Raw genomic sequence first — 21,232 nt, forward strand, 5'->3', positions numbered from 1 at the left:
CTTTGTTCCAATATACACAAAGGGAATAAATGTATAGAGCAAAACTTGTTACTGCATTTCTTTTCTGTGAAGTGTACTTGATTTTCTGGAAAGATTTCTGGGGTGCCCTAAACTTCGGCCAATTTCGCCCCTGACCCCCATGCCAAGCAGTATTTCCCAGGGCTGTGGAGTCGGGCAATTTTGGGAAAAAATGCACCGACTCCGACTCCTAATGAATTTGTAACTGTAATTAAAATAGAAAATATGATAAAATGTTCTATTTCTCAGATAATAGTCATTAAAAATAATGTATATATACACAGTATATATACAGTAATAGCTGTGCTTAGTCCACAAAAATGAAATAAACCAATCAAAATTAGTTACTTGTGCTGCTGCAATAAAGCAGTCCCCATATTTTTAAGGTCAGATATACATATCTGATTGTGACTGTATATATGATGTGTACACAGGAATCTCTTATATATACTAAATAACATCTATGCTGTAAGAATAAAGCCTGATGTGTAGCTGTGTCACTAATAGAGATGGTCAATGACATGGAAATAATTCTGCATTGATGCTGATTTATGCAAATGTATGCACTCCCTTTGCTGATGAAATCAAATAATGTGATATGTTATTAAAATTTGGTTTGGTGACTACAAATTAAAGGGTAACTGAGACGGATGAAAAGTAAAGTTTTATACATACCTGGGGCTTCCTCCAGCCCCCTTCAGGCTAATCAGTCCCTCTCTGTCCTCCACCACCCGGATCTTCTGCTATGAGTCCTGGTAATTCAGCCAGTCAGCGCTGTCCGGCCGCATGCCGCTCCCACAGCCAGGAACATTCTTCACCTGCGCAATAGTGCTGCACAGGTGTAGTATGCTCCTGGCGGCGGAGTGTGTGCATGCGCACTACGCCTGACTGGCTCAAGTACCTGGACTCCTAGCAGAAGATCCAGGTGGTGGAGGAGGACAACGAGGGACTGATTATCCTGAAGGGGGCTGGAGGAAGCCCCAGGTATGTATAAAACTTTAATTTCATCTGTCTCAGGTTTACTTTGTTATACAGTAGTACTATACTCTACATATGCACTCCCCACAGAGCTGCAGGGAATCCACTGAGAATGCTGTGCACATTGAACACAGAGGTGTTGTCTGTTTACAATCTCCTCATTCCCCTGCAGAGTACCTGCACATCACTCTTACACGTACCCAGAGCTACATTGCCTAGGTCCTGATAGATGTTCTTTGTTCCGGTTTGTACCTTTTACAAGTACTCTTACCAAGGACTAGTTTTAGTCTAAAGGGAATAAATATAGTAGTCTACATATCCTTCTCACTTCAGTTGTCTTGTAAAATTCCTAAGCGTTGGCAGTTAAGAGACGAATTTCATGTTACATACTTTTAATCAACAAAAATGTAATATGCAAATTAGAGGAGTCGGAGTCGTGGAGTCGGAGTCGGTGGAATCCTAAACTGAGGAGTCGGAGTCGGTGGATTTTTGGACCGACTCCACAGCCCTGGTATTTCCGACACAGGCTGTCTGTCACTACATGACAGATGGCAAACTCAACATAGAGATGGCGCGCTAACCTCAATTCTGTCATTCTTATTAATTATTATGAATTATAAAATGTATTGTGGAAGTCTGTTTATTCTTGAGAAGAAAGAACTGTATCAGGTTTGCTTTTAGCTACCCATAGTAACCTCTGGTCAGATGCACAGACAAGACCCACTGCTGATAAGTGTTATATATATGGGCACGCTCTGATCACTCTTATGTGCATCTGTTTCTTCTCTCTGGGTTTGTCATTTGATCACTGGGCTATGGTGATATATTTCAGAGGTACATTGATATGATGAAGCCAAATTCCTTATTTGCTGAATTTGGCTGTTATGAAAGATTTTACTAATAAGTTACATTGATCACTAATTTAATAGTCTGTCTTTAGCTGTAATGCATATGTGTGTGGCCACGTTCTCTATTGTAGTTTTGCTTTCCGCCATTTTGCAACCTCAGATGTAGACTTGACTTTGCTCATCTTTGTTATTTCAGATATAGACAATTGCAGCTGGGAACAGAGAGTAAAATGTCTGAACTTCTTCATCAGGCAAAGCTGAAATCTTTTGAGGCGGAACGGGCTCATATGGTGCTGGAAGAGACAACAGAAAACCTCCAGAAATGTCAGCTTGAATGTGAGAAGTATCAGAAGAAGCTAGAGGTGTGGACCGAGCTCTTATCACTAATATGATAAATACATTTCTGAGATGTACTTCTCTATCAATTTATAGTTTCTGCATTCCTCTCATCTGTCATTATTTATCCAGCAAATGTTTTCCTTTTTAGCACCCTGATTGTCATAACCTGATGATGTGATAAGAGTGGATGGTTTGGTTCCTGTAACATCTAGTCATTTTCCATATTCAGTCATCACAAAGTATTACGATTTTCTCTCTGTCCTTGTTTTACCTTCATGCTTCTCACCTGTCTGCATACCTTCTGTTCTCTGTTGATGCTTGTTTTTTACTGCTTCATTAAAATGGATTGCTGACATACTGCAAAATTATATTGCAAAAGTTTAAAAAACATATTTCCACAGGCGGGAATAGTGGGTGTAGGTAGAGATCATGAGGTCTCAGCAAAGTTTTGGTGCCCCTGACTGAGGTTTACTTTAAGGGAACCCAATGCAAATATGAGGGAAGCCCCTGGAGGGTTCCCGGGATTTCAGACACAAGCGCAGCAGGGGTTGTGCAATAGCATGGAGATGGCGCAGTAGACGATTGTGCCTGAAGAGGATTGCTGTCTTCATCTTCATTCCGACAAGCCCTTGTTGGAATTCTTCGGAAGGGTTCACGCTCAGCAGTTGAGGAATAGAGGACCACTTGGGAAGCCTCTGTAGTATCCATAGGCTTCCCTTTTCTTTGGGTAAGTATGTCTTTTATAACCCAAGGTTTTCCTCAGGTACACTTTAACCGTTTCGGGCCAGCCGCTAATTAAAACTATGCAGCACTCGTGGCTTCCTAAGCCTTATGCAGTGTAGTTTTAATGCCAGCGACACAGGACAAGATTGTACATCCCTGTTAAACGTGATTGCGAGTCCACAGTTTGGTCAAGAGACGATTTTCTTGGCTCCTGACCCCCTGATCACTGAGGCGATCAGGAAGTGAAAAAAAAATGTTCTGGTCCTTATAAGGATACATGAGCCAAAATAATAATCAGCAGATTTCCTTACCTGGAGCTTCCTCAAACCCCTAGAAGCCTCTCGTGCTCCGGCGAGGACACAGGCATGTAGGGGCTGGAGGAAGCCACAGGTAAGTAAATCTGCAGAATAATATTTCAGCTCAGGTATCCTTTAACCTCCCCGGCGTTCTATTGAGATCGCCAGGGCGGCTGCGGGAGGGTTTTTTTTTAATAAAAAAAAAACTATTTCATGCAGCCAACTTTCAGTTGGCTGCATGAAAGCCCACTAGAGGGCGCTCCGGAGGCGTTCTTCCGATCGCCTCCGGCGCCCAGAATAAACAAGGAAGGCCGCAATGAGCGGCCTTCCTTGTTTTGCTTAGATCGTCGCCATAGCGACGAGCGGAGTGACGTCATGGACGTCAGCCGACGTCCTGACGTCAGCCGCCTCCGATCCAGCCCTTAGCGCTGGCCGGAACTTTTTGTTCCGGCTGCGCAGGGCTCAGGCGGCTGGGGGGACCCTCTTTCGCCGCTGCTCGCGGCGAATCGCCGCAGAGCGGCGGCGATCAGGCAGCACACGCGGCTGGCAAAGTGCCGGCTGCGTGTGCTGCACTTTATTTGAAGAAAATCGGCCCAGCAGGGCCTGAGCGGCAGCCTCCGGCGGTGATGGACGAGCTGAGCTCGTCCATACCGCTCAGGAGGTTAAGAGCATGTTGGTCTGAAAGGAGTTAAGCAATGACATTTTTTTTACCCCATGGATATAAGTGGACATAGTAGGAGACACGTGTATGCAATGCACAGTATAAACAGAACATGGACAGAGAGCTGTAAAGTCAAAAGGTGTAGGAAAATTAAGAGCAGTGAACAAATGCCTCCACTACCCCAAGGCTCGTGAACAGATGCTGTGATAAAAATACTTGGTAAGAGTGTGCCACAAATATGCCAGTTTTTATCTAGTGAAGTCTAAATTAGACACATAATGTCAATCTGACTTTCCCCAAATCATTTAAAGGTCCTTATTTTTATTAACTCTTTTAGTTTGGCTGTGATTTTTGCTTTTCTGATTTTAAAGGACAACTGAAGCGAGAGGGACATGGAGGCTGCAATGTTTATTTTCCTTTTAAACAACACCAGTTGCCCAGCTGTCCTGATGATCTTCTGCCTATAATACTTATATCTATAGACCCTGAATAAGCATGCAACAGATCAGGTGTTTCTGACATTATTGTCAGATCTGTTAAAGTGGACTCAAATAAAAAATACAAGATTTCAGGAATAAAATCTATTTTCTAAATTATAATAATAAATAGCAGCCTTTTTTCAGCTGCATGATGACAAATAAAAAATATTTTACATTTATTGGAGGAACCCCTCCCTTCCTTTCATATTGCCGGGACAGAATCCGGGAAAATGCTGGAGTAGGTGGTGTCCAGCAAAGGAGGAATTGCTAATGGCTGCCACCTGTATAACCCTAGTTATGCAAAGAGAAGGGTGAAAAGCATGCACTGAAATGCTCATAGGCTTGAAGGAGTATTTATTTATCTTTGTATGTGTCAGAGTGGTGCAACTAAATATTTTGAATAAAAAAAAAATGTTTGGTTTGGGTCCACTTTAAGATTAGCTGCATGCTTGTTTCTGGTGTAATTCATCGAAATAGATCAGCAGGGCTGCCAGGTAACTGGTATTGTTTAAAAGTAAATACACATGGCAGTCTCCCTATACCTCTCACTACAGTTGTCCTTTAAAGTAAACCTGTGATGGGCACTCTAAAAGAGTTTATACTTACCCGGGGCTTCCTCCAGCCCCATGAGCACCGATGCGTCCCTTGCCGTCCTCCCGGTTGGCTCCGTTCACCTGGTATCTGTCCCGGTAACTGGCTCAGCCGCTCCAGTCGGGCTCGTCTGCGCAATGCCAAATTTTAATCAGTCCATGCGCTCCATACAAATGCCAATTATGCAGGATGTAGTGGAGGAAAAGTACCAGAAGTACACATGTGTATTGGTATCCTCATACAGAGGAATGTTTTCACTCTGTATGTTGGTTATGAAAGCAGTTACAGTTGTACAGCGCCACAGAATATGTTGGCGCTTTATAAATAATAATAATTATGCTGCCTTGTTATTGGTCACAGTGGTCTAACCAGTGGTTGAACTAGTTTTATTTGTCTGATGAGAAGACAAGCTACTGACAACCACGGTCTATAACTTGTTGATCTGTCTGATTATTGTATAAAGGAAACTACCAAATTTTGCTTAAACACGCTGTGGAATCGCAAAGTCAAATGCCATTTCCTTTTTTCAGGTGTTAACAAAAGAGTTTTATGCTCTTCAAGCATCTTCGGAAAAGCGGGTCTCTGAGCTTCAAGCACAAAACTCTGAACATCGCACAAGATTGGAAACGTACGAAAAGCTTGAGCAGGAGCTGGATGAAGTCATAATGCAGTCTGCACAGAGTAGGTGTTCATTCCTGTAATCCTGAACTAGGATTTTAAGCCTTGGGCAAGAAGTAAGGCCTGAATCCCACTGTGTGTGGTCCATTCTGCTTTGCAGACCACATACAGTTGAGGGATCACAATGACATGAGCTTTTTCTTAAAAAGCCAATGTTCCCAATAGTGCAAGGCCATTCTTGACCAATCACAAACCCACTGCATTGAGTTTCTGTCTCATTCAGTACAGTTAAATGCTAGTGTACCAAAAAGATTGAATGTTTCCTGTGTACTCTGTGATTTGCAGTGGGAGCAGGGCCTAAGTTAGAGATCTGTAGCGGTCAGCACATTTTTTGACTTTGCAAATGGGCATCTGCTGCAGACAGTTATACGATTGTCATCTGACCAGGAATGAATGGTTTTACTGGGCAACTGTTCTATTCTATCCATGGACTACTTTATTAATATGGAATTTGTCTGTTGATTATGCAAACTTATCTGTGACCAATTTGTGGCTTTCAGTGGAAACTGTTTTTGGAAGCACTACCTGTAATGGTAAATATTTTGTTTTTTTATCCAGTGGAAGATGATGTCGAAGCTGAAAGAGTTCTTTTTTCATTTGGATATGGAGCCAATGTCCCAACTACTGCTAAACGGAGACTCAAGCAGAGGTGAATAAAAACTTACATTTCTTTACATCCAAAACCTGTTAAGTTTCAGTTAAGGAAAAAAAATTGTTCTATGGCATACATATCAAACTCCTGCCTGTGGGCCAAATCTGGCCCTTGGAGCCATCAGAATTGGCCCTCAGGTGGTTTCAGCACTTTGCATTATGTTTGGTCCACTCTAGACCACCAGAGAAGCTATATTAGAGGGTAAGCCCTAGATCACCAGGGAAACCATATGGGGAGGGGACAGCACTAGACACCAGGGAACTGTATAGAAGAGGGAAGTGGGCCATTAGATACCAGGGAACTGTATAGGGGAGGGAGGACCACTAAACACCAATAAACTGTATAGGGGAGAGAGGACCACTAAACATCAGGGGTACAGATGGAGAGAGAACCACTTAACATCAGAGAACTGTAGGGGGATGGAGGGGGCTATTAGACACCAGGAAACTTTATAAGGGAGAAAGGTGGCCATTAGACATTGAGGTTGGCCCGCAACTTTGTTCTATGGCGAAACTGAAAGTGAGAATGGTCCTACTGATGCTTGACTATAGCAAGAAAGTACTATATAGCAAGGGGATCACAGCTGTACATAAGAGAATGTGTTCATCTTTGTTATAATCACTAAACTCATTGAAATTTACATGTATGCTAAATTTTTACGTAACGTTTTAACTTCTAATTACTATCTTATTGGACTACAAAAGTTGTATTGACATTCAAAAACAAATCCACAAAATTGTATTTGTTTGTGTCCAGAAGCCGCGCATGGGTAATAAAGTACGCGTCCAGAAGCGTACATTGTCTATATATTAATACTAATATATAGACATTGTCTGAAGCACTTTACAGAGTATATAGTTAGATCACTAACCACACCTCCAAGGAGCTCACAGTCTATCCCCTGCCATTGTCGCCATCATTGTCTAATATATCTTCCATAATCCAAGGAGAAGTTTTTGTATTCTTTTTGGGCAGTATGTTTTTGGAATGTGAGTGCTTAGAGGAAACCACACAATCACAAGTAGGATATACAGGGGTTGGACAAAATAATGGAAACACCTAACATTTTGGCATCATAATCTTTGAACCTGTTTTAAGCAATCGAAACTTGACTTATGTTAATTTTTTTTGTTTATTATTTTTGTTATTTCATATGTTTAATTAAAATAATTTTTTATGGATATTTAAACCAAAGTTGGTTATAATTTATAAAAATTGCAGATCTCTCAGACTTTCAGAGAGGCCATATTGTTGGTGCTCATATGGCAGGCGTTACTGAAACAGAAATTGCCCGAATGCATGGCATTTCAAGAGGTACTGTCTCAAAAGTAACGACTGCCGTTGAAAGAGAAGGAAAAACGTCCTCAGCAAAGCACAGTTGTGGCCGAAAGTCGAAGCTGTCTGAGAGAGACCGTCGGACACTAAATCGAATTGTTAGAAAAGCTCGCAAGACCACGGCTCCTAAAATCACTGCAGAGCTGAATGAACACCTACAGAACCCAGTTTCCACAACAACTGTTCGTCGGGAGCTGCACAAATCTGGATTCCACGGAAGAACTACAATTAGAAAACCTCTGCTCTCAAAGACAAATGTTTCAAAGCGTTTAGAGTGGTGTAGAAACTAGAACTGGTCCCTCTAACAGTGGAAAAATTTGATTTTCTCTGACGAATCATCGTTTACCATATTTCCGACCTCCGGCCGAGTGTACGTTTGGAGACAGCTGAAATAAGCATTCCATCCAGACTGTCATCTCCCTACCGTAAAACATGGCAGGGGTTCTGTGATGATCTGGGGTGCTATTTATTGGAAATCCGCTGGGCCAATGATTTCCCTTCATGGAAGAATTAACAGCCGAGACTATTTAGGAATTTCGGGCGACCGAGTTCATCCATTGGTTCAAGAACTGTTTCCGGAGGGGAATGCAATCTTTCAAGATAATGCCCCAATCCATACAGCTAGAATTGTTAAAGAATGGCACCAGGAACATTCTAATGAAGTTGAGTATCTCATCTGGCCACCACAATCACCAGACCTCAACATTATTGAACATTTATGGTCATTATTAGAGATTCAAGTAAGAAGTCGATTTCCCCCGCCACCGTCTCTAAAAACACCCGAGGGTGTTTTAACTGAAGAATGGGCTAAAATTCCTTTGGAAACAATCCACAATTTGTATGAATCAATACCTCGGAGAATTGAGGCTGTAATTGCCGCAAAAGCACCATGTTAAAATATATTTTGTTGATTTTCAAGGTGTTTCTATTATTTTGTCCAACCCCTGTACTTATTCAATGCAAATAGTGTCATGCCGGGGATTTGAACCCAGAAGCCTAGTGCTGCAAAGATTCTGTGCTATCCACCACACCACTGTGCTGCACCACACCATTTTGCTCATTACAGGATATATTAAAGGGAAGGTTCAGGGACTGTTTAAAAAAAATAAAAATCCGCATCCACTTACCTGGGGCTTCCTCCAGCCCGTGGCAGGCAGGAGGTGCCCTCGGCGCCGCTCCGCAGGCTGCCGGTGGTCTCCGGTGGCCGACCTGGCCAGGCCGGCAGCCAGGTCGAGCTCCTTCCGCGTTCCAAAATGCACCTCACGGCGGTGCGCTGACGTCATCGGACGTCCTCCAGGCTTTACTGCGCAGGCTCAGTAGTTCTGAGCCTGCGCAGTAAAGCCTGGAGGACGTCCGATGACGTCAGCGCGCCGCCGTGAGGCGCATTTTGGAACGCGGAAGGAGCCCGACCTGGCCGCCGGCCTGGCCAGGTCGGGTCGGGCACCGGAGACCACCGGCTGCCTGCGGAGCGGCGCCGAGGGCACCTCCTGCCTGCCACGGGCTGGAGGAAGCCCCAGGTAAGTGGATGCAGATTTTTATTTTTTTTAAACAGTCCCTGAACCTTCCCTTTAAGGGAATCTAAAGTGAGAGTAATATGAAGGCTGCCTCTTTCTTTCCCTAATAAACAATGCCAGTTGCCTGACTTTTGTGCTGATGTTCTGGATCTAATATTTTAAAGAGGAACTGTACTGAAAATAGCGTAATTAATAAAATTGTCTTTTTTCACAATATTACTTTATAAATTATTTAATCAGTGTTTCCCATTGTAAAAAAAATGTCCTTTCTCTGGAAATGTATGATGGGACATTGTTAGTGCTATCAAGTGCAGCTCTAAGGAATGTTTGTACGCTCAGTGTTCTAAAGCCAGTGGAAAAAATATTTGGTCCCCCAAAATGCACTGGAAGGAGAATTCCAAATGGCTAAACAGCCTAGGCTGTGGCATCACTGGGAGGACAGGACTACATACCAATATATTCAGCAATATATAGAAATAAGAAGTGTTTCTGATGCTGAAACCGGGATAATTAACAAAAGTTATAATGTACTACAGTTTACTGTTTTTCAATACAGCGCCTCTTTAAAGAGAGCCTGAGGTGGGGTAAAAAAAAAAAAAAAAGTAGGCTATCTGATCCGGGGGGGGGGGGGGGGGGGGGGGGTGTACGGTAGGGGCTGAACGGATCAGGTAGCTGCAAAAAAAGCTGCTCCTGTGGGCCGCACTGGCCCACTTTCACTTTTGTGACTTCTGAGTCACGGGGCTGAAAAGAGAGAGATATCTCTCTCACAGCGTGCAGGGAGAGTGGCAGTGGGCATGGGCATGGCCAGGGAGAGAGCTGCCCGATGGCAGCTCTAGAAACCCTGCAGGAACACCCCTGGCAGGCATTTTGAACAGCTCTTGCTGTGTTTACCTCCAAGATACTGACAAATGTTATCGCTACTCTCGGGGGGGGGGGGGGGGCTATAGCACGGCGGGGGGAGGGGGCAGAGGCATGTTATGAGACCGAGAACATGCCTCTATGTCTCATCTGCCCACCTCGGGTTCTCTTTACGTCACTGGCCCAGAATGTTTTGAGTCTGGTCTAACTCCTCTGGTTGTATGATTTTTGCAGGTGTATGACTCAAAATCATCTAAAGCCAAAATCTCAGCTTGACATCCAGGCAACTGGCATTGTTTATAAAGTAATGAGGTATCAGCCTCTCTATCCCTCTCATTTTAGATTTTTCTTTAATGTGTGAGTCCAGTTTAAAAAAAAAAAAAGCTTATACACTCTGAGCAGATATATGTATGTTTTGTTGTTAAAGCGGAATATAACCCTGCATTTCAACTTTGCTCTAAAACATTATTTACAGCATATTATATGCAACCAGCATTTTTTTTTACTAGACCAGCATTGGAAGGGTAAACACAGAGGTTTAAAGTTAGGTTTGGAAAGATATGCAGACGTTCAGATAGATACATTTTAACTAAATAGAATGTAACAAGTTATAAATGTTACACACTCTTTGGCTGTTCTCCAGCTCCTCAGTCAGAGAGATGAGTCACATTCAACACTTAGATACATTTATGTAAACAAAATGTATCTATGTCAGCTTCGGATGCGTCTGCAGAAATCTAAAGAAACTTTAAAGCTGTGTGTAACCCTTCCAATGCTGGTCTAGTAAAAAAAAAATGCTGGTTGCATATAATATACTGTAAATAATGTTTTAGAGCAAAGTTGAAATGCAGGGTTTTATTCCGCTTTAAACTCAGATTTGTAACATCGTTTTGCAAAACCATCATTACCTTTTGAATAAGTTACCAAATTACACCTTTTTTGGGGGGGGGGGCGGCAGCATTCAAAATTATTGACAAGCAAAAAGTAGCATTAATAAGTTCTGTCAAGTACTATATATCACTGCTGTGGAATCTGTCTGCTAACTAAACTCTCTAGAGTCTCAAGCTCTCCAGTAAGCAGCTCTGAGGCAATCGCTGCTCAGTGCTGCACATCTTTTGGTGCGACACATCCTGACCATGCCAACTTATTAAAACATGTAAAGTTGCCAGGGGAATGCCGTTTGGAATAGTTATAGCCTTAGTACTGCTTGTTTCAGTCTACTGCTAGCCTGTGAGGTTATACGTGAAAGTATCCCCAATGATTATTACTATACACTAAGTATAAGGGATGTGTGATTGACTGAACTACAACATAAATCCCCTATACTGTAAGCCTGAAGTAATGGATAGCAGTGTGTCCTGTGTGAGCTTATGATGTTCCATGGTCTGTATCTGCTAAGCTGTACTTTATAATACAATACAATAACATTTCTATAGCGCTTTTCTCCAATAGGACTCAAAGCGCTTAGGCTCTCTCAGATTCAGTAATTCCTAGTAGGATGAAGTATTCACACAACAAAAGTTATATTTCTGGAAATGCCAAACTGAACAGGTGGGTTTTCAGTCTAGATTTAAACACCTCTAGAGATGGAGCTGTTCTGATCTGTTGAGGTAAGGAGTTCCAAAACGTAGGGGCAGCATGACAGAAGGCACTGGGACCAACAGTTTCCAAGTGGACTCTGGGTATGACTAGATTATTAGAACCTGTGGATCTGAGATTGCAGGGATTGCTACGTAGCTGCAACATATCTTTCATGTATCCAGGGCCTAGATTATTCAGGGATTTAAATGTCAGTAGGCCGATCTTGAATAGGACTCTCCATTCTATAGGTAGCCAGTGAAGGGAGTGCAAGACTGGTGTTATGTGGCAGTGACGGGGTTGGTTGGTTAGCAGTCTGGCAGCAGTGTTCTGTATCAGCTGTAGGCAGTACAAGACCTTTTTTGGAAGGCCAGTGTAGAGAGCATTGCAGTAGTCCAGTTGGGAGGTAATGAAGGCATGAACTAAAGTTGGTAGATCTTCTGGGGGGATGAGGTGCTTGATTTTTGCGATGTTCTTAAGGTGAAAATGGGATGATTTCACCACAGCAGAGATTTGAGTTCTGAGGTTTAAATCCCCATCAATTAGAACTCCCAGGCTACGCACATGATCAGAGCTGCGTAGATCCGTGCCTCCTATTCCCAGTGGTGAAGACTGCAAGTTAAGTTGTTGTCATGCGCTGCCCTCCGATCAGAAGGACTTCAGTTTTGTCTGCATTTAGTTTCAGCCAGTTATCATTCATCCATTGCTGTAGTTCACGTAAGCAGGCGTTTATAGTTGAGGTTGGGTCTGTCATACCAGGCTTGAAGGAAAGATATAGTTGGGTGTCGTCTGCATAGCAGTGGTATGTCAGGCCATGTTTTTGGATTAGTTTTCCAAGCAGTAACATGTAAATTGTGAAAAGCATTATTGGAATAAAGACCATATACAGGTTTGTTATCCTCTCTCTGAACATGGACCAATAAAAATTGACATGAAGTTATTCTGATTCAAGCTGCATGTAATATACATGAAATTTGAATGCAAGGAGAAAATATTTGCATCTCAATTCCATAAAGATTATTAAAGTGAACCGGAGGTGAAAATAAACTGATGAGATAAACTATTATATTTATCCTCCTACTCCTAAAAATGACTTTTTAAGACATCCCAGGATTTTATTTTATATTTAAACATTTAGAAAGTAGATTGAATGTTTTGTTGTCTCTGCTCAGTTGCAGTCTATTAAGTGTCTCTAAATGAAAATACATGAACTATATTAACCCTTTCTCTCTCCATCTGCTCTCAGAAATATGTAGAAAATGTATTTTGCCACAAAAAACTTTTATGGTTGTAATTTGCTTATCAGTGATGTTTACTATACTCCTGACAAGGTTCTGACAAGACAGAAGCTGTCATTTCCAGCCTTAAAAATTAAATGTTTCTCGCAGCAAAATAAAACAAGTAAAACACCCTGGTTATTAATCTGTTTAGTACTGTACATACACATGTTTATCTCATCATGTCACCTCGGGTACACTTTAACCACTTGCCGACCGCGCACTCATAACGCGCGTCGGCAAAGTAGCAGCTGCAGGACCAGCGCCGCAGATCTGCGTCGCCGGCTGCAGGCTAATTAATCAGGAAACATCTGCTCGCGCGAGCCTCCTGTCAATTAATGGCGGGGGGCTCCGTGAATAGCCTGCGGGCCGCCGATCGCGGCTCGCAGGCTAAATGTAAACACAAGCGGAAATAATCCGCTTTGTTTACATTTGTACAACGCTGCTAACAGTAGCAGCGTTGTACTAGATCAGCGATTCCCGCCCAATCAGCGGCCGGGGATCGCTGTCACATGACAGGCAGGAGCCTGTTAGAGGCTGCACAGGACAGATCCGTTCCTGTGCAACCTCCGATCTCCGGGGAAGGGAGGGAGGAGAGGTTGAGGGGGAATCCTGCGGTGGAGGGGGCTTTGAGGTGCCCTCCCCCCCCCCACACCCCCCCTCCGCCAGCCACACGCAGGCAGGAGCGATCAGACCCCCCCCAGCACATCATCCCCCTAGTGGGGAAAAAAGGGGGGCGATCTGGTCGCTCTGCCTGGTGTTTGATCTGTGCTGGGGGCTGTAGAGCCCACCCAGCACAGATCAGTGAGATCAGCGCTGGTCCTTAAGGGGGGGGGTAAAGGCTGGGCATCAAGTGGTTAATGCAATTTGCTTGCATCATTTTTTTTATTTTTGCATCATTTTAAGTTCTTTATGAAGATACACTGCAGCATGCAGGGCAGAATCCATCCCCTGGCCAGGTATGTCTTGGTGTTTATCTTTGTATACACTGCAGTGAGCATCACATGTTATGAAATTCAAAAGACAAAGACAAACACTTATATAGCGCTTTTCTCCTGGCGAACTCAAAGCGCCAGAGCTGCAGCCACTAGGACGCGCTCTATAGGCAGTAGCAGTGTTAGGAAGACTTGCCTAAGGTCTTCCACTGAATAGGTGCTGGCTTACTGAACAGGCAGAACCGAGATTCGAACCCTGGTCTCCCGTTGTCAGAGGCAGAGCCCTTAACCATTACACTATCCAGCCACTGTCTTGTCCTCTAAACTGCTCCTAACTGTAATCTCTTCTGGTTGTGAATCATTTCACTCCAGCTCCAATCAAGGGGAGAAGGTTACAGGGCAACTAGAAGATATTACAGCTCCTTCCACTCTCCTTCGATAATTACAACATTGGGAGAAAAGGCAGCAGAGCAACATATTTTGTATGTCTCAATGGACAGCTTAAAGCAAACCTGAAGTGAGAAAACGAATTTCAGGTTAGATACATACCTATGTAGCTGGAAGGCTCTAGATACTATAGAGCAGCCCGCCGATAGGCAGCCAGATTTCCTGCAGAGTCGCCTACATAGTGCTTTCTGCATCGCGTCTCTATAGTAACAGACTGTTACGTGACATGCGCCGCTCGCGACTCTGCAGGGAGGGAGAAGGGAAAGAGAGAGGAGGAGGTCAGGCACGTCACGAATGTGGTCCGCAGAATGTGGCTCGGGCAGCAGAGAGTTTGCCCTGGCCTGCCATAGAGCCTTTCCAGTTCTCGGTCCAGTCTGTTATTCCAGCATCGTTCTCCATTGAAGTTCTGTGGCTGGCTGTGTCTTCAGTATTCCTTGAGCAGCCTCCGGAAGTACTCATGTCTCCGAGAGCTTCTGAAAATGACCTCATCCGTACTGCACATGCGCTAGCCAGGACGAGTTATTTCATCCGTACTGCACATGCGCTAGCCAGGACGAGTTATTTCATCCGTACTGCACATACACTACCCAGGACGAGTTATTTCATCTGTATTGCAAATGCGCTAGCCAGGACGAGTTATTTCATCCCTACTGCACATGCACTAGCCAGGACGAGTTATTTCATCCGTACTGCACATGTGCTAGCCAGGACGAGTTATTTCATCTGTACTGCACATGCACTAGCCAGGGCGAGTTATTTCATCCGTACTGCACATGCGCTAGCCAGGACGAGTTATTTCATCCGTACTGCACATACACTACCCAGGACGAGTTATTTCATCTGTATTGCAAATGCGCTAGCCAGGACGAGTTATTTCATCCCTACTGCACATGCACTAGCCAGGACGAGTTATTTCATCCGTACTGCACATGTGCTAGCCAGGACGAGTTATTTCATCCGTACTGCACATGCACTAGCCAGGGCGAGTTATTTCATCCGTACTGCACATGCGCTAGCCAGGACGAGTTATTTCATCCGTACTGCACATGCGCTAGCCAGGACGAGTTATTTCATCCGTACTGCACATGCGCTAGCCAGGACGAGTTATTTTATCCGTACTGCAAATGCGCTAGCCAGGACGAGTTATTTCATCCGTACTGCACATGCACTAGCCAGGACGAGTTATTTCATCTGTACTGCACATGCGCTAGCCAGGACGAGTTATTTCATCCGTACTGCACATGCACTAGCCAGGACGAGTTATTTCATCTGTACTGCACATGCGCTAGCCAGGACGAGTTATTTTATCTGTACTGCACATGCGCTAGCCAGGACGAGTTATTTCATCCGTACTGCACATGCGCTAGCCAGGACGAGTTATTTCATCCGTACTGCACATGCACTAGCCAGGACGAGTTATTTCATCTGTACTGCATATGTGCTAGCCAGGACGAGTTATTTCATCCGTACTGCACATGCGCTAGCCAGGACGAGTTATTTCATCTGTACTGCACATGCGCTAGCCAGGACGAGTTATTTCATCTGTACTGCACATGCGCTAGCCAGGACGAGTTATTTTATCAGTACTGCACATGCGCTAGCCAGGACGAGTTATTTCATCCGTACTGCACATGCGCTAGCCAGGACGAGTTATTTCATCCGTACTGCACATGCGCTAGCCAGGACAAGTCATTTACATCTAGCTATGCATTTCATATGCTTTCTTTATGTACTGTACTATTCAAAAAAGTCAGAAAGTGCCTTATCATGCATAAGATGTTTATGAACATCAGTGATTTTATTACGCAATTTATAGACTGAAAAAAAAAGTCCTTAGGAATATGGTGGAACTGAATATTATGTAGCTTGTTTATGATTTATGATGAATTTTAAGACTAACGTCATCACAAATGTAATTCTTCTACATGAAAGTGGAAAAATAAGCAGAATTTTTCTGCATTAGCTTTAAGTGTTCCCTACAGTATATTTTGTGCATTGTATAGCTACATTTTAACCTTAATGGACCTGTCAGTCAAAGCCTTGCAACCTTCAATTTGTGTTTGCTCTGTTCCAGCCGTACTGGTTTGGCTATTTTTACAAGACTTACTGGCCTCATTGCCCATCATCTTCTCTGTGTGTCCATCGTCGCTTTTTCTTTAGCTCATTCTAAAGTTGCTAATGCATGGTACCTTGTGAGATTCCTCATAGGGCACACATTCTTGTTATCTTTTCACAACTGATTGCTTTGTGGTGGTGGTGGAAGTCCAGTTTGTGCTTTTTGTTGTAAGATGATTACCGAGAAAGTAAACATGTCTCTGACAATGTCATTATTTTAGCTATGATTTTTTTTCTGTGTTCAAAAAATTAATTTTGAATTTGTTGACTGAAAAGACACCTGAAGTGAGAGGAATATGGAGGCTGCCATATTTATTTTCTTTTAAATAATACCACTTGCCTGGTGTCCTGCTGCTGACTTGCTGAGAGCCAGACAATCTGCAGAATAAATAAAAATGTTAGCTTCCATATCTTTCTTACTTCAAGTGTCCTTTAAAGAAAACTTATGGGTGATGGGCACTTATAGCTTCAGTAAAATTGTGACATCAAGAATAATGTACATTTGGAGAGGTGTAGGTAAGGTACCCCCATATACCTTAACCTCCCTGGCGTTATGATTATTTTCAGGTTTAGGGTCTAAAAGCAGTGACATTTTTTCACAAGCTTTTAGACCCGAAAAACAAGAAACAAAACTTACCACAGAGAGCTCTGCAGCAGATCCTACATATAACTCTCTCAGGCACGGGATTACCGCTCTGAGCTGCGGATTTCCGTCCCGAGCCTGACTCTGGATTACCGCTAAGGAAGTTAAAGTAACTGTTCTTAAAGCGGGCCTGAAGTAAAAAAAAAAAAAAAAAAAAAGTTTATTTACCTAGGGCTTCTGCCAGCCCCTTGCAGCCGCCCTGTGTTTGCAACATTACTATACGATCCACCGGTCCCCTGCCACGGCTCACTTTAGTTCTCGCTGGCTTGTAAGTCGACGTCCACTGCACCTGCGCAGCCCTGGCCACACGTGTCCTCTTACTTGCTGCCGTGGCTGGGAGTGTCCTGCACGGTACGAGAAAATCTCTGTTGCACCTGCACAGTACGCTCCCAGCGTCGGGAGAGCAAACGAGGCTGCGCAATCGCAGTGGACGCCGACTGCCAGAACCGAAAGTGAGCCACATGTAGTGTATGTATCGTAGTCTAATGCCAATTTAGGAGGAAGCCAATTAAATTATCTGCATGTTTTTGGGATGTGAGAGGAAACCGGAGTGGCCAGAGGACAACTGGTATTGTTAAAAATATGGCAGCCTCCATATTCCTCTCAGTTCAAGTGAAAACTTCTTATAAAACAAATGAGTCCCTAAGATGTTATTCTGTATGAGCTATATACAATGAATCTGGCCAGTGCATATTTGTTTGTGTCCAGCAGGGCCGGTTCTATCATGAAGCAAGGTGTAACATTTGCATCAGATGCAGAGATTTCAGGGGCAGCATTTTTGTTCTGTGTGTACCTTCCTGAGGAGGAATGGAGTGGCTGAGGGTGAGCAGTTTGTTTATCGCAAACTCACAACCAGCTAGTGTGATATTGAGTGTATTTAGCTGCAGCATGTCATATGAGATCATTAAATGAAGCAGAGTGAATTGACAGGCGCTGTGCAGTCATTCCAAATCAGGGTGGGGGGGCGCATCCTCACAAGTCTGCAAGAAGTCTAGAACCAGCCCTGGCGTCCAGCAGTAACATATTTACTGCCTTCCAGAAATTAAGTGACTGATCTTCCAGGCAGGTGACAATTTTAAGCATGTTACATCTACAGATTCCCACATTAAGCCAGGCTTTCTATTTTGTATAGCAGCTGAGTCCTTCCCATCTTACATGTTTCGCTTGTCTTCTCTTACATTACAGGAAAGTGAACATAAGTTGATCTTAATAACATTAATTTTGTAGACTTGATGAAACTTGAACGGTATCAGCTTAATGTTTTTATTTCACTCAAGGCTCATCTTGAAAGAACAAAACAAGATTTTCTGGTTGCACAATTCTTGTCCTGACATTTCACCTCCTGTCAGTAACATTCATTAATAAGCTTTTTAAAGCAAATGAAGTGCAGATACATATTGTGCTTAATGCTCTCTTCTTGACATAATGGTTTACTTTTAAGCCCCTTTTCATAGTTTGCTTTGTACACCTTTGTGATGCTGGTGAATGTATTTGTTTTGTACAGGTTTTGTAGATTCAGTTGCAAAGATACTTCCAAACAGGTGTCTTAAGAAGTGTACCATAATGTCTAGATTTTATTATTTAGTACTCTCTATTTTAATTCTGCAACAACAAAAAAATCACCGCTTAAAGGAACAGTGAACTTAAACAAAATATGTCCAGGTTTCATATCATGGGAGGAGGAATTCAGGTGGCTAATGCACCTATTAAAAAAAAAAATGAAATCCTTGCCATCATTGTTTAATCCATTTTCCACTGACATCAGTGGAAGAGAATTCCTCCTAATACTTAAAAGGATTCAAGGTCTTGACAGTTTCCTGTCTGTGAGCCTTTTTGCATTGTGGGAAATAACAGCTGTTTTCCACTGCCGAGCAACCAGTATCTCCCTCTGTGCATATATATATTTCTATATAAAAACATTTTTTAACCCTATTACATTGTTAGAGGGTGTGGTTATAGATAATGGAAGTTGATCCTGTCTAGCTTTTTTCATGTCTGCCAATAGTAAAGATGATGACTTGCAGGCTGATTGTGGGTCAGACAATATGAACAAATTACATGGTGAATATTAATAATTTCTTGATCTCTCTTCTATGTGCATGCGTGGCCACTTTCCGCCGCCAATGGGCTGGCGGGAAGAGGTTAAAGCACATCTGACATCTGAAGATGAAGCTACCTAAGGTAAGCACAGAGGTATATTCATGCTGGACCCACATACCTCTGTGTGTTTTTGTGAGGGGTAGCCCAGTCGATGAAATTCAGGTGAAGAACCCCATGAACCGTTAAAGGAAACAGAAAACACCAGGAGTGCCCGATAGCGTACTATTTACAGGCAATGAAATAATACCTCCTCAGGTAGGAGGCTCCAGTAAAAAAGACCACTGGATATTTATCTCAGGGGTCACCCCTGGGGGGGGGAATGCACACAAACTGGGAGGAGGAGCCCCAATGTAGTATGAAATGAGTAAACGTGGGTAATGAAACAGTCTTACCTCAGGTAGGAGGTTTAACCACCTTGCCGGTTATCCCGAGCTCAGCTCGGGGTAACCTGCACAGGAAGATTTCAGAGGCCCCGCTGGGCCGATTTGCATAATCCTTTTTCTCCTACACGCAGCTAGCACTTTGCTAGCTGCGTGTAGTACGCGATCGCCGCCGATTCGCCGCTACCCGCTGAGCCCCCAGACCCCTGCGCAGCCTGACCAATCAGTGCCAGGCTGCGCTGAGGGGTGGATCGGGATTTCCTATGACGTCGGTGATGTCATCCTGCCCCGTCGCCATGGCGACTGGGGAAGCCCTGCAGGAATTCCCGTTCTGAACAGGATTTCCTGCTTGGGGGGATGCCGCCGTTCAGCGGCTATCATGTAGTGAGCCCTGGTCTCGCTACATGATTTGAAAAAAAAAATTTTTTAAAAGTGCTGCGCGGCCTCCTTGCCAGCGGGAATTAGACCGGCAAGGAGGTTAAAGGTTATAAATCTATTGGACTCAGGGAAAGACGAGGTTTTTTTTCCTGGGATCAGTCCTCTTTCTTAGGTCTACAGTACAGTGTCTTATGCTTCTGCACAGGCTGGGTGTGCCTAAGGAAGCAGGCAGTTCCCACAAAACATGTAAACCTCCTAAGGTACTACATTGGTTCGTCTCCCCCCAGTTTGTGTACTGTGTGTTGTCCATTCCTCTCCTCGTACTTCTCTCGGTTAATGTGATCACTCCTTGAAAAAAATTACTTTTTGCTGAAATCAAATTTCCAGTCAGGAAGAGGCAGAGCTGCTGCCAGACTGTTAACCAACGAACCCCGTCACTGCCACATAACACCAGTCCTGCACTCCCTTCACTGGCTACCTATAAAATGGAGGGTCCTATTCAAGATCGGCCTACTGACATTTAAAGGGAACCTAAACTGAGAGGGATATGGAGGTTTCCTTTTAAACAATACCAGTTGCCTGATAGTCCTGCTGATATTTGACTATAGTAGTGGCTAAATCACCGACCTGAAACAAGCATGCAGCTGACTTTAGTCAGTGCACCTGATCTGCATGCTTGTTTAGGGGTTGTGGCTGAAAGTATTATAAACACAGGATCAGCAGGAGAGTCAGGCAACTGGTATTATTTTAAAAGGAAAAATCCATATGCTTCTCAGTTTAGGTTCCCTTTAAATCACTACATAACCTGGACCCTGGATACATGAAAGAAATATTACAGCTGCGTAGCAATCCCTGCAATCTCAGATCTTTGGGTTCTAATAATATAGTCATACCCAGAGTCTACCTGAAAACATTTGGTAACAGAGCCTTCTGTCATGCTGTTCCTATGTTATGTAACTCCTTACCTCAGCAGATCAGTACATCTCCATCTCTGGGCGTGTTTAAATCCAGACTGAAAACCCACCTGTTTAGTCAGGCATTTGCAGAAATACAATTTTTGTTATGTGACTACTTCATCTTACTACCAACTACTGAATCTAAGAGAGCCCAAGCGCTTTGAGTCCTATGGGGGAAAAGTGATATAGAAATTATTATTTATTATTATTTAGTATTTATATAGCGCCGACAGATTACGCAGCGCTGTGCAGTGTATATATATATATATATATATATATATATATATATATATATCTTGTCACTAACTGTCCCTCAAAGGAGCTCACAATCTAATCCCTACCATTGCCATATGTCTATATTATGTAGTGTAAGTACTGTAGTCTAGGGACAATTTTAGGGGGGAGCCAATTAACTTATCCGTATGTTTTTGGAATGTGGGAGGAAACCGGAGT

At 43.4% G+C, this 21,232-nt stretch overlaps 1 protein-coding gene across 3 annotated transcripts in view; it reads left to right on the forward strand.

Moving 5' to 3' along the window:
- Positions 1 to 21,232, forward strand: part of PIBF1 (progesterone immunomodulatory binding factor 1) — a 212,868-nt gene that overhangs the window by 108,859 nt on the left and 82,777 nt on the right. For all 3 annotated transcript variants that reach the window (XM_068267851.1, XM_068267849.1, XM_068267850.1), the window contains exons 11-13: positions 2,041 to 2,206; positions 5,464 to 5,614; positions 6,170 to 6,260. In XM_068267851.1, coding sequence (XP_068123952.1) covers positions 2,041 to 2,206; positions 5,464 to 5,614; positions 6,170 to 6,260 — 408 coding nt within the window. The remainder of the gene's footprint in view (positions 1 to 2,040; positions 2,207 to 5,463; positions 5,615 to 6,169; positions 6,261 to 21,232) is intronic.

The sequence above is a fragment of the Hyperolius riggenbachi genome, chromosome 2 (genome assembly GCF_040937935.1).
Source record: "Hyperolius riggenbachi isolate aHypRig1 chromosome 2, aHypRig1.pri, whole genome shotgun sequence".
In the NCBI taxonomy this organism is placed as follows: Eukaryota; Metazoa; Chordata; class Amphibia; order Anura; family Hyperoliidae; genus Hyperolius; species Hyperolius riggenbachi.